The 13,725-nt window shown below is 37.7% G+C and overlaps 1 protein-coding gene across 1 annotated transcript in view; it reads left to right on the top strand.

The window, feature by feature from the left end:
- The window catches only part of THSD7A (thrombospondin type 1 domain containing 7A), a 473,410-nt gene that overhangs the window by 427,363 nt on the left and 32,322 nt on the right, over positions 1 to 13,725 (top strand). Inside the window, exons 14-17 of the mRNA XM_068973061.1 lie at positions 3,152 to 3,330; positions 5,578 to 5,583; positions 7,772 to 7,905; positions 12,689 to 12,842. Coding sequence (XP_068829162.1) covers positions 3,152 to 3,330; positions 5,578 to 5,583; positions 7,772 to 7,905; positions 12,689 to 12,842 — 473 coding nt within the window. The remainder of the gene's footprint in view (positions 1 to 3,151; positions 3,331 to 5,577; positions 5,584 to 7,771; positions 7,906 to 12,688; positions 12,843 to 13,725) is intronic.

Here is a 13,725-nt window from a genome sequence, read left to right as displayed (position 1 = left end):
TCATAATTCAAATGAATGAGGTGACTGGATGTATCTCAAAGGTCCTCTGGTTGCCACTCAAAGCCTGCTAATTCTGTATTCATTTCAACCTGAAAGCAGCCATCAGAACAGATATAGGTAGAAAAACTACAATCAAAATTCAGGAGTTTGATTTTTTCATGTGTCATATTCTGTGTTGAGCTACCAAGTTTTAACACCCTCATTGTGAAGTCATTTATTTATTCCAGCATTCTCGGGAACCATAAATTGCTTCAAGATGCCAGCAGTTTAGCCTTAAAACGCTTCAGATGTTTCTGTCTTTCTATCCCCCATGATCGTTTGGTGTTAATTGCCCTCAAAAATGATCCTAGTGGAGAAGGCAGGGGAATGCTTATCTGGCAGTTCACTAGTAGCATTAAGGATTTTAATTGTACGAGATAAACATGACAGGCAATTATTGAATGTTGTTACACATTAGAAAATTAAAATGGAATGCTAAGCATTATACTCTTTCGCAGTTGTGTCTTTATCTTAGTGCCTAATTTGTATCTTTCAGCAATTTAATAGATTGAGTTTTATTGGAGAGACATTTTCTGGAATACTCTATTGGAAGATCAAACATAAAAATTTTATATCTGCTTACTTAATAATACAATCTGAATCAAACTGAAGTCAGACATGTCACATTTCACCAATGCCGTTGTACTTCAGCAGATAAAAATGGAAAGAATTTCCATTTATCTGTTACTCTGAAGTAGTGATATAAAAATCATGTGAGTCTACTGTCAGCTATAATTACTGAATGACAAAGGTTAGAGGTTTGTTTTTAAGGTTATTTTATCTTTTGCAAGCCAGGAAAGGGGGCGCTAGTGGTAAAGAATCTGCTTGCCAGTGCAGATGACATAAGAGATGCGGGTTTGATCCCTGGGTCAGGAAGATCCCCTGAAGGAGGGCATGGCAACCCACTCCAGTATTCTTGCCTGGAGAATCCCATGGACAGAGAATCCTGGCAGGCTGCAGTTCATAGGGTTGCGAAAAGTCAGAGACTACTTAGCACGCACACACGCACAAGGTAGGAAATGAAATTCTAGAAATATTTCAATAATTTATTATATATGAAATACTAGTGTTCTTTTACTAAAGCGGTTTTGATAATATTTGGAAATAGTTGGGTTTTGTTAATTAATTGTCTTTTATAAAATTAAATAATTTGGTTACTGATGACATGGATTTGTAAGTGACTTTAGACATTTTTAGCTAAACTCAAAATGAATTATATACCTCAATATAAAAACTAAAACTATAAAACGCTTGGGAAAAAATGGGTGTTTTTGACCTTTATGACCTTGGATTAGATAATTGTTTCCTAGATAGGATATCAAAGCACAGCAATAAAAATAGATAAATTGGACTTCATTATCATTTAAACTTTTGTTCTTCAAAGGACACTAAAAAAAAAAGAGACATAATAAACGAGTTTTGACAAATGTATAAAGTGGAGCACTCATATCTTGCTAGTGGTGTCGTCAAATGGTACAGTCACTTTGGAAAACAGTTTGGCATTTCAGTAAAAAGTTAAATAAAGATTTATCATATGATCAGGTAATTCCATTCCTAGATACATACCCAAGAGAACTGAAAACTCATGTGTACAGAAACTTGTACACAAATATTCATAGCATTATTTGTAATGTACAAAACATGAAAACAACTAAAATGTCCATCAATTGATGAAAGGATTGAAAAATATGATATGTCCATACAGTGGAATACTATTTAGTTATAAAAAGGAATGCGGTACTGACAAATGTCACAACATAGAAGAATCCTGAAAACACTGCAGTAAGTAAAAGAAGCCGATCATAAAACATAATGTTTGATTTCATTTTATAAAATGTTCAGCGTAGGTGTATTCTTAGAGATACAGACTAGATTAGTGGTTGCTTGAGTGCGGGAGGGGAAAATGGGAAATGGCTGCTAATAGGTAGAGCAGTGCTAATGAAAATGTTCTAAAAGCAGATGGCGGTGATGGCTGCATAAAGACCAAAACATGAGCTGACCTTTATGATATATAAATGATGTCTCAATAAAATTTTTAAAAGTCTACCTAGAGTTCTTAAGAGAAACTGTTTACATTATAGTCATTTGCAAAATGGGCTCTTTGGCATTGATGTAAAATGGTGAGAGCAGAGTGCTCTCTTGCTTCTAGAACAACCGCTCTCACTGGCAGAGTGCGACAGAAGGTAACATCTGACTCTTGACCAGGGGAATTTTGCTTTTTCCACTTATTCGTCCTGAGAAAAATAGGGATAAATTGATAACTGCAAAATGCCAAGTCGGTACTAAGGGAATGGTTAAGGAAAATGCTCCCATTTCTCAGGACAAATCTGTAGACTCTTAAATTAATTGACTGTGTGATTTGATGGAATGAGTGCTAGACTAGACTCAGATCCTAGCCTCATCTCTGACTGTGTGACCGACCTTGGCCTTTTCAGTTATCTCTCTGTACTTGTGTTCTTATCTGTCCAGTAGAGCATCAGCACATGCCCACTACAGTTATGCAATTTTCAAGAGAATCAAATGAATACGGTATGTGAAGGTGCTTTGAAATTGACAGCACTATAATAATATGAGGCATTATTTATTTAAAATCCTTCATTTTTCTTCATCAGACTTGATTTTCAGTGAAAGTGAAGCATAAGGTGCTAAGTTAAATGGTTCCTTTTGAATATTGCTTCAGAGGGTCTGGCTTTCTTCTTGAGGAAGAATGTTGCATGGACTCAGACACTTGAACTTATATGACATTAGCAGATAGGATTTTATAGAAAACTGTTATAATTTTTTTAATGTATTATTCCGGCAGCATGAGAATGACATGGCAGCAGACAGGTTATTGTCAATTAAACATGAGCTGTCAGAAAGTCAGAAATGTTGAAATATGGTGAGCATGAATCCTAAGCAGATCATATGGCAGCTGCTTAGCTGTTATTTTAACAGAGTCGCTGTGTTATGTGTCATTTTCCTGCAGGATTTAATCTGAGTCCCTAATGACAGAGACACCTCTACATTTGCATGTTGCTGCCAAGTCCTTCTAAACGGGCTGGAACGGTGGGTGGTAATAGCCGAGTGACATGCGGAGGAGACGGCTCTTGTCTCATTTTTGTCCGCTCAGGTTACATTGAAGAGGCCTGCATCATTCCCTGCCCCTCAGACTGCAAGCTTAGTGAGTGGTCCAACTGGTCGCGCTGCAGCAAGTCCTGTGGGAGCGGTGTGAAGGTTCGCTCTAAATGGCTGCGTGAAAAACCCTACAATGGAGGGAGGCCATGCCCCAAACTGGACCATGTCAACCAGGTATCTTCTGCTCTTGGGAATTTTGTAAAATACTTCTTAGATGCACATTGATTTCTTTTTCTTTTTAATCCAAAATAGAGAATAAATAATAACCCCTGAACAAGATATTTGACCCACTTTATCTTTACAATGCTTGAGTAAATTATTAAAATTACAAGTCAGATGGATGATCTCTGTATTCTCAAGAGATTTAATATACTATATGTGTATATATGTGCATATTAATATAATGGAAATAAAAAATGAAATCTACCTTTGAAATACTGTCAAGGTATTTGATCTGTTGTTATGCAATAATTTGAGTGTTGGGAGCAAGAGTGTCTTATCTGATAAATCCGTTAGACTCAGAAAAAAAAAATCTCAATTGCCAACCATACAAATTATAATCAAGGAAGGTATGTAGGGTGTGGGTCAAAAATTGGGAAATATATTCTGTTGATATGAAGTATGATAAGATGAAAGAGATATGAAGATGGTGTCAAAGTAACTCTGTGTTATCTATCAATTTGGTGATTGGCCTTTTCAGTATTATTTGGAACTTTCTTTGCTTTGAATATACACTTTGTTAGCAGCTATTCATGGTTATCACTTGTGTTCCATTGGAAATAAAGAGTGAAATATCTAATAGGGGGAATTGTTTAATATTGCTAGTTTAATGTAACATAAGATTCATCAGACAGTTATTGCCATGTTTGGCCTACATGAGGATTAACAGTGAATTTCACACTAGATATGAAGATATGTACGTGGATATTAATATGTATGTTTAAGTCACAAAAGGACAAAGTTATATGTATGAACCAAATTTAAATATGTAGGTATGCTTCATACACACATAGAGTGTCTAATTTTAATCTTCAAATACACTGCTCGCCCATATGCATTTGCCTTCCCAAAATAACCTTTGTTCATCACAATAAAATTATAGAGAAATAAAAATAACTTTTGAATAAAGCAATTAAGGGGCCAGGAAAGTGGAGAATTAAATTGCATAGAAAGTCTTCTAAAAGAATGTTGATTTTTCCCAAGTAAAATTGCTAAACTTGCCTTTAAAGAAATGCAACTAAAGGTGACTAATATACTGCACTGCTGCCACCTACTGGTAGTCGAGTGTCTCTACCCCAGTAACGATTTCTAAAGAAGAAAATGCGTCATCCTGATGCACTTTTCTGAAACGCAGAATGTAATGTTCTGCATTTCTGAAATGTAATGTTTGTAATACAAAAGAATATTTTTCTAGAAGTTTTGAAGTATTGAATTTCCAGTAGTGAACTTAAATTTCAATAATTTTTATTCATGTTTTGAATAAATTCTACACATTTTCTTACCTTCAGTGTGTATGTGCACAGCCAGACAGAATTTAAGTTTTGTTTGCCTCAGCGTCTTTTATGTAGTGAATTTAGAAAAGCTCAAAATGGCTTTGCCAAGTTGTCTTTGCTACTAAAACTTTTACCTAAGCCACTTCTGTGTCACTCAGAAAATCTAATGCAGAGCATGATATCTGAGTATTTGGTATATTGAGACATGTACAATGGAAAACTCAAAACTGAAACAGGAAATAATAGATTTCTGAATTTTTGAGCATAAATGTTCTACATTAAAAGTAGAAACTTCTAAGGATTCATTTGTTAGTAAAATGTAAGAAAAGTAAAGAATATGCAAAGGTTTGTGTAACTGAAAATTGGGGGAGGGTTGGTATAAATTTGTGAAAATTGTAAGTTGTATAGATTTTTACTGCAGCCATACATTCCTCAATAAGTAGCCTGTGGTAGTTTGCCTTGAAAATGGTTTCTGAGGTTCCATTTTCCATTTGAGGAAGCAAATACTCGTTTCCTCAGAAATATGGGTGAATGAATTGATTAAGATCAATCAGTCTATAAATAGTCCACTCACAGTTTGGTCCACCAGATATTTGCAGTCATATATTAATTCCCCATGATACGTATTTTGAGGTCTACTCGGTTTTCTAAAATTTCTTCATCCTGCCTTTCAAATCCTTTCCTGGACTGGGCTGTTTGCAATTCACTTGTGTATCTTAATTTTAAATAATAATAAGGAGGTGGCTTTTCTATTTCAAGGTCTAAAATAAATGTTCGAGTCATTTACCAAAAAAAAAAAAACCACCCACCTTTTTTATATGGATAATACTTGAAACTTAGAACGTGAGATCTTCTTGCCAAATATACCAACATTTTAACCTGTCTCTGTTTCTTCCCTTTGTTTCATTCCTGGTGAACCCTGCTCCAGGCCCAGGTAAGAACTGCTAAACCTCATGGTTCATGACAGACTGCTGTTGGTTTCCATTTTACTCCTGGCATCAGAGAAATGTATTCTTTTTATCTTTCACACAAATGAAGTCATATTTTTTATAAAACTTTTCTTCTGCAGCTTTTCCCTTTTTTCCCCCTAACGTGTTACATGCATTTTCTCGTTTTAAAATCAGGGCCTAAGGTACGGGGATGGGGAGAACAAGCTTAAATCTCTCTCCTTGAAAAGGCGGCAACACCTCCTGTCTCATGCTTCTTGGGTGAGGGAGAGGAGTAGGTGGGCTCCAAGTGGTCGCAGGAGGCTGCTCTGAACTGATTTGTATTCTCTCCAGCGCAGGAGGTTAAAATGAAAGCTGTCATAGGACTAGAAAAGATGGCATTTCCCCTTCAATCGTTCCTTTCTGCACAGCATGTAGGGTAGTGTTTTACTAAATACTAAAATAGTATTTCAGAGAAGGCAATGGCAACCCACTCCAGTACTCTTGCCTAGAAAATCCCATGGGCGGATGAGCCTGGTAGGTTGCAGTCCATGGGGTCGCGAAGAGTCGGACACGACTGAAGCGACTTAGCAGCAGTAGCAGCAGCAGCAATAGCATTCAGTCCTATTTTAATGCAGCACACAATGTGAAGGTGACCACTTGTGACAGTCTTTACAGGTTCTTACTCCAGCAGTGCATACTTTTTTCCTTTGTGTGGTAGGTCAACTTTATTCACTTTCCAGGGATGTTCAGTAAAACTAAAATTTGCACAAAGAATGTTCCAATGGACTATTTAAATCTGTATTTTCTGGAATTGAATAACTATATAAAATATTCACATAGTGTTGTGTATGGGTGGGTATTATAAAGTGGGAAATAGAGTTGAATTATCATAGATTTTGAAATAATTTTAAGAGGCATTTTTCTTTAATGATTGAGTCAGCTCTGTTGCAGTGGATTAAAGTCCTTTTTTTTAAAATTAATTTACTGCATTCTTCTCTCTCACTGAGAAAAGACTATAGTTGGTTCTTTGTGCTAAAAATCCTGAAACCCACCACCAACACCACCACAAACCTGGACCTGCAAGCCTTAATGGGCACCAGAGCACAGACAATTTGCTTTCATTCATGTGGCCCTCACTGCTTTGCAGCTGTGTAATATGAGACCAATTTCAGACCTTACTTCTAAACCCTAAATGATTTAAGATAACTTTATTTAAGATAGCTGTATTTCATATTATTTGTCTTTTAATTTCCTATATGGAGCATGAAAAAATTTTTATTGGTATACATACTTATTTGGAAAATGAGCCGAATTATTTTTATCTGAAAATAACTACTATTATATGCTGTGTTCTTACTGTTGTTCAGTTGCTAAGTCACATCCAACTTTTTGTGACCCCATGGACTGCCCCATGCCAGGCTCCTCTGTCCTCCACTATCTCACAGAGTTTGCTCAGATTCATGTCCACTGAGTCAGTGATGCTATCTAACCATTTCATCCTCTGCTGCCTTCTTCTCCTGTTGCCTTTCAGTCTCTCCCACAGCATCAGGGTCTTTTCCAATGAGTCAGTTCTTTGCATCAGGAGGCCCAAATATTGGAGCTTCAGGTTCAGCATCAGTCCTTCCAATGAATATTCAGGGTTGATTTCCTTTAGGGTTGACTGGTTTGATCTCCTTGCAGTCCAAGGGACTCTCAAGAGTCTTCTCCCAAACCACAGTTTCAAAAGTGTTGTTATATGCTTCCTTAATTACTTAAAAATTAATGATAATTCTTCTATTCATTTATTCATCTTACTTAACAAGTCTCTATAGAATGCCTCACATATGAACACCCTGGGCTAAGTACTGAAGACACAGGAAACTGTGACCAGGAGGGATGCCCCAGGAAGTTATAATACCGTGTGGTAAGGGTCAGTCCAGGAAAGCACGGAGTGTGTCTGATGTGGTCCGTGAGGTCTGATCTCCAGCTACAGTGTGATCACAGATCAGTAGAACACAACAGGGCTAGCCCTGCCTGCCCTTCACTGCTGCTCAAAGTCTCACAAGGGCCTCCATGTTCCTGTTTTAGGACAATGAACAGTAAAAGAGAGGCTGGTGTAAAGGTGAGCTATCATGATCACTGAAATGTGAGGTGTCCCCTCTCACCTTCTCAGGCTCCGTGCAGTGAGGTCACTGAGAGCCATGTGTGTTTCAGGTGTATGAGGTCGTCCCTTGCCACAGTGACTGCAGCCAGTACGTATGGGTCACAGAGCCGTGGAGCATCTGCAAGGTGACCTTTGTGAACACGCGGGACAACTGCGGAGAGGGTGTGCAAACCCGAAAAGTGAGGTAAGGTCAAGCACGGGGAAGCAAAGGCGCCGCCACCTCCCGAGTTCTCGTGTGCCAACCTGACCTTGGCCTCCCCCCATGTCTCCTGAGTGAAGTTGTCTTCAGTTTTACTTTTAGGGTCTTGTGTTCATGGAAAGCTCTGAGAGGATCTGCTCCCAGCAGCAGTTTGTCACCCTCCACCTTCTGACTTTTGGAGGCTTTGCTTCATGGTGCTCTTGCCGGGAAAAGGCTGCATAGTAAATGTGAGCTGGACTAAACGCAGATTTTCCAACCCTAATCAGTTCTTCCTTAAAGGTCAACTGTATTTCCAACCATAGCTCAGTGATAATCGTTTATAAACTTTTTATCCTTAGCATCGAACTGTCCACCTTTTGAATACTCCCATTGCCCTGGGAAGCCTTCACTAAAAGCCCTGGCTGGCTAGTGCCTCTCATATGTTACCAGTGGCCAGTGGCCAGTAGGGTAGCCACTCACCACGTGTGGCTATTTCACTTGAAATCTAAACTAGTGAAAATTAAATAAAATGCATTTCCTCAGCCACACTAGACCCATTCTAAGTGCTCCTTAGTCAGAGGGGGCTAGCGGCTGTTCTTTGAGATAGCACAGTATTTTTCCATTGTCGTAGAAAGTATGAGAGCCTTGTCAGACTTCTGAGCAGCCTTGTTCTATAATGCCCCACATACCCCTTAGTGTTTCAAAAGATCCATCTATATGTCTGTCCCCTTTATTAAATGCTATCTCTCCAAACTGAGACCCTGTCATAGTCATAGAAATTCTCTAAAACCCAATACGATTGAAATATTGTAATAAATGTGGTTTAGTTGCTAAGTTGTCTCTGACTGTTGTGGCCCCATGGACGCAGCCCCCCAGGCTCCTCTGTCCATGAGATTTTCCAGGCAAGAGTACAGGAGTGGGTAGCCATTCCCTTCTCCAGGGGATCTTCCTAACCCAGGAACTGAACCCAGGTCTCCTGCATTGCAGGCAGATTCTACTGACTGAGCTACATACAAGGGAAGCCCGTAATAAGTGTAATTAAATTAACTCATTAAATTATACCTAAAGCATCTGCATATGATTCTTAAGGGTCTCAAACCTGGGAAATCAGTATATGAGGCTTTATTGTCTCCACTTTAAGAGAAGATTCAAAAGTACTAAGTAATTAATGTGCCTAAGCAGACAGTGACTGAAGTGACAGAGTTGCATTGAAACGCAAATGTCACTCTTTAGCCAGTTTATCCTAACTCTACTGAGTGATACATGGTAAAGAAAAATATAAAACATCCAAAGCTTTACAACTTCCAGTTGTGAAGAATTCCATTCTTACTCATGACATAACTCTTCGTGAATTTAAGATGACTGTTTCTTTATCTGTTTCAGTAGGGAAGTAGAGCAAATTAATGTTTATATCATAAAACCTTGGGACTCTGTGTAAAACATTGGCTCTGATAAAAAATAATCTCTATCTCTCTTTTTTTTTAAACCTCACTCAACTCTCAATTTATTTTCTGAATATTAAAAAGTGGATGAAGTGGAGGGTGGAGAAAATGAGTTAATAGGGAAACAGGGAAGAAAAAGATATTCTGTTTTCTACTACTCTTCTGCCAAATTTAAATTTATCTTTAAAATATAAAAGTATTTTCTTTATATTAAAAACTTGATAAAGTTGGGGTTTTTTGTTAATATAAAAATCACAATAGCTTCTTTCAGCTTTCCCTCCAGCTCCCTGTTCATATATGTTGCTTCTTTTTGCTTTCCAAATGGCTATTGTCAATGTTTTCAAACACATTTTAAACAAAGTAACTTTTAAGGTCAACCTATTTTTTCAGTAAACATTTTTAACACAAATAGAGAATTGATGAAAATTTCTTATCATGTAATAATGTTCCTTAAGGTTAAATGTCGTGTTAGATGCAACCATTAGGTGACATTTCAGGACAAATACATCTATAAGGAAGTGTGAAAGTGAAAGTCACTCGGTCGTGTCTCACTCTTTGTGACCCCACGGACTATACAGCCCATGGAATTCTCTAGGCCAAAATACTGGAGTGGGTAGCATTTCCCTTCTCCAGGGGATCTTCCCAACCCAGGGATTGAAGCCAGGTCTCCCACATTGCAGGCAGATTCTTTACCAGCTGAGCCACAAGGGGAGCCCAGGAATGCTGGAGTGGGTAGCCTATCCCTTCTCCAGCGGATCTTTCGGACTCAGGTATCAAATTGGGGTCTCCTGCGTTGCAGGCAGATTCTTTACCAGCTGAGCTGCTACGGAAGCCCTTTTAGGGTAGTGTGACATATCAAAGGCTGAATAATAGTAGTGATTTGCCCTGGTGAGACAGAATATTTTTTCACTGACATTTTTCTAAAATTTCCAGCACATGATGATAATAAAAACCGGTCAGATTTGGTTATTTCTGTTGCTTTTGAAATCTCTGCAGGCCTTACTGTCACAACTGTGGTGGGTGCCTGGCTCCACCCTTGGCCCCAGTTTGGTTCTATGCTCTGTTTTCTAAAGCAGTTTGATATTCTCACAGCATAATCCCTTCTCTTATGGAATGGAAAAAGTCCAGGCATTTGAAGAAAGCAAATGAACTTAAATTGCCTTCCTTTGGGCTCGAGACTTGATCCAAATAGTTTCTCTGTATTCTGCAGTGCTAAATAGGGTGGTGGGACTACACCACTATACCCATTCTACAGTGATAAAAATATCATTAATACAAAATCAAATAAATAAAACTTACAAATAGTCTGAATGTCAACAAGAAGGGGTTTGTTTTTTTTTTGCATTTGTGGCACATTTAAATGATGAAATTGCAAAATTCAAATATAATCATTAAAAAGTATGTTTTAGGGAAACAGCTAATAACACAAGATATTTATCATATATTATTAATGTTTTTCCTAAATGGTGCAAATAGTAGGTAAAGTTTATTCCTATTTAATGAAATGAAAATATATGTTTAAATACAGTAGTTGGCTAAGAGTGATTCTCTCTGATATAATGTAGTGAATTTTTTATTATTTCTTCTGATTTTCCTAAAATGAATTTATTACTTGTATAGTAAAAACTGAAGGAAAAGAAAAGCCTTTGAAAATAAAAAGTTTTATGTACATAAGTACTTAATAGAGTATTGAACATCTGTCCCTAACTCTGGATCAATAGGTAATTTTGTAAGTTAATCCTTGTACATCATGTCAGAGCCTAACATGAATGCAATCTTTTCTTAGCAGCAAATCCAACTTTGGAGATTGAACTGTCCTGTCTGTTCCATGTCCTCTCAGAGCTGCTGTCAACAGAGCATTTTTAAAATGCCAGTGAAGCTAGAAGTTTTTTCCTAGGACACTAAAATTCTCCCCCCAAAATGTATAATTTATTTTTTTCCTTCAACAGTGATATTGCAAAAAAAAGTCTACATTTGCAGGTTTTTGTGATTACTTTTTAGTTTTTAATTTATCTTTAATTGAAGGATAATTGCTTTATAGTATTGTGGTGTTTTCTGCCAAACATCAACATGAGTGATTACTTTTTATATTTATATTCAGCATACAAAAAAATGGAGAACTGGGTATCTGCATGGATATTTTTTCAGGTTACAAACCCAGTTAAGACGAAGCCAACAGCATAGTTTTCCAGTTTTTGATGCATCCCACAGGAAACCCACATTTCTCTTAAAATCAGCAGCACGGTATGGAAAGGTGATTCTGCAGAGTAGATCTGTCAAGATGCAATCTCCCTACTGATTGTAAATCCCTGAGAAAAGTTGAGATTCTAGGTATAATTGGTAATATAATGCAACCAACAGTTTAAAACATTGCAATGGGTTTGAGGCTTAAGAGCCCGAGCCTTCCTCTTCATCTCCTGCAATACAGTTTTCTTCCCAAACTTAATAATTTGGTTGACCTTCTCTGAGTCACAAATGAGAGATAAAGTTTTTGTCTTCTATTAGAAAAGTGCCTGGAGAGATTAACTATGGTAAAAAGCGAAGTCCAATATACTAGCCACTTTAATTAGATTCCCAAGAGATGAGTTAAAGAGCCCTTTATGACTGCTCACAACACAATGAAATGTAATAAAATGTTTGGATTTATTCTGTTAAAAGAAAACTAAAAAAAAAAAAAGGTCAAGATATAGGAAGATCCCAGCAACCCCATTTAGAGAAGTCATGCTATTACTCTAACGACTGTCTCTCACTTCTGGCTTTCTTTTAAGGTTATCAGCAAATGGGAAGCGAAAATTACTTGTTAAATGACAAAATAACTTGATAAATGTCATCAGTTACTTTCAAAAGCAGTTAATGAGACCTCTGCCTAGGAGATTTCAATGTGCCTTGTCTGCCATCATATATGAATCTAACTTCTCTGTGGAATCCACTATTTTTCTTGAAAGAAAAAAAAATGCATTATATTCCAAAATTGCAACCCATCTCTGAATATCTTTGGCCAATGCTTTAGTTTCATCATGATAATTTAGGTGTAAATAAATGACTCTCTCCTTTCAGAGGAAGACACATAGAGTTTGCATATACAGAGTATACACATAGTGGCTACAGTTTAAAAGATGATAATGATACATGCAAGTAGAGATTTTTAAGTCACACTGAACGGCTCCAACTATTTATGGGAGGCAGAGATCTTCTGTGTCTTTATGTTTGGAGAATTTTATTCATTAAATGCCAAGCTCCCCATCCCCTGCCTCCATGGTGATATCTTAAGAGAAACCTTGAACCTTGTGGGTTGGCCATTGTTTGACTGTCCAAATTCCTTCACTGATAGACGTGTTTTCTTCTAGATGCATGCAGAACACAGCAGATGGCCCCTCTGACCACGTAGAGGATTACCTCTGTGACCCAGAAGAGATGCCCCTGGGCTCTCGAGAGTGCAAACTGCCATGTCCTGAGGATTGTGTGGTATCCGAATGGGGTCCGTGGACCCGATGCTCTTTGGTGAGACAATTAACCATTTGTTGATGTAGAATTTGCTAAATTCCTTACCACTAAAGGTTTCAAACTACCATTAAGAAAAGAAAACTTGGTTACTGAATTAGTTACCAAAGCAAGGTGTGCTGTCGGCTACTACATTCTTACGAATGCGCCATTTAAAATCAGCAGTGTTTAGACTCATCCCGGCACAGCTTAGCCTCTTGCAAACTTTATACTCCTTCACCATCCTCCTAATCCTAGCACAAAAATGCCTTTAGATTGATTTATGAGTACACAGCATGTTAAAAACTGCAGTGGTGATAATGATTCCCTCCAGGTAAAGAGATAAAGAATGAGACTCTAGTAAAAGTACTTTCATGGTGTCAAGTTGTTATCATCCCTTGCTTTTTGCCCAGGCCATTTTATTTAAATCGTAGGAATAATCTTTCACACTGTGGGGATATGGCAGCAGCAGTATTGACACTAAAACTCAAAAGATTCTGGTAAAAAAAGGAAGTAGAAAAAAGAAAGCTGGGCACCAATGAATCTCTTTCCAGGCACTGACTGAGCATCTTTGGACCTGGAAAGCCAGCTGAGAGTTTCAAATCGCACCGAGCTTCTAGATTTCAGCAGCCCATGGGGCACTTCCATGGGCCCTGGGGAGGAGAGTCACTGAAACAGGACTGGCTGATGATGTAGGAAATTTGGCTTACCCCAGGCACATTTGTAAAGCTGCACACTCAATGTGGCATCAAAAGCCTGGAAAAAATATTTAATGTGAAATTTATTTGCTGAAATATAATATGGGACAGATACATGTTTTTCAAGGAGGAATTAATTTTCTGTTCCAGTGTTAACATTGTTAAAGATGCTGATTAGCAGCCAACTGATAGAGCAGGAGCGAAAC

Source organism: Capricornis sumatraensis, chromosome 5 (genome assembly GCF_032405125.1).
Source record: "Capricornis sumatraensis isolate serow.1 chromosome 5, serow.2, whole genome shotgun sequence".
Lineage (NCBI taxonomy): Eukaryota > Metazoa > Chordata > Mammalia > Artiodactyla > Bovidae > Capricornis > Capricornis sumatraensis.
This window is presented reverse-complemented; position numbering and strand designations above follow the sequence as displayed.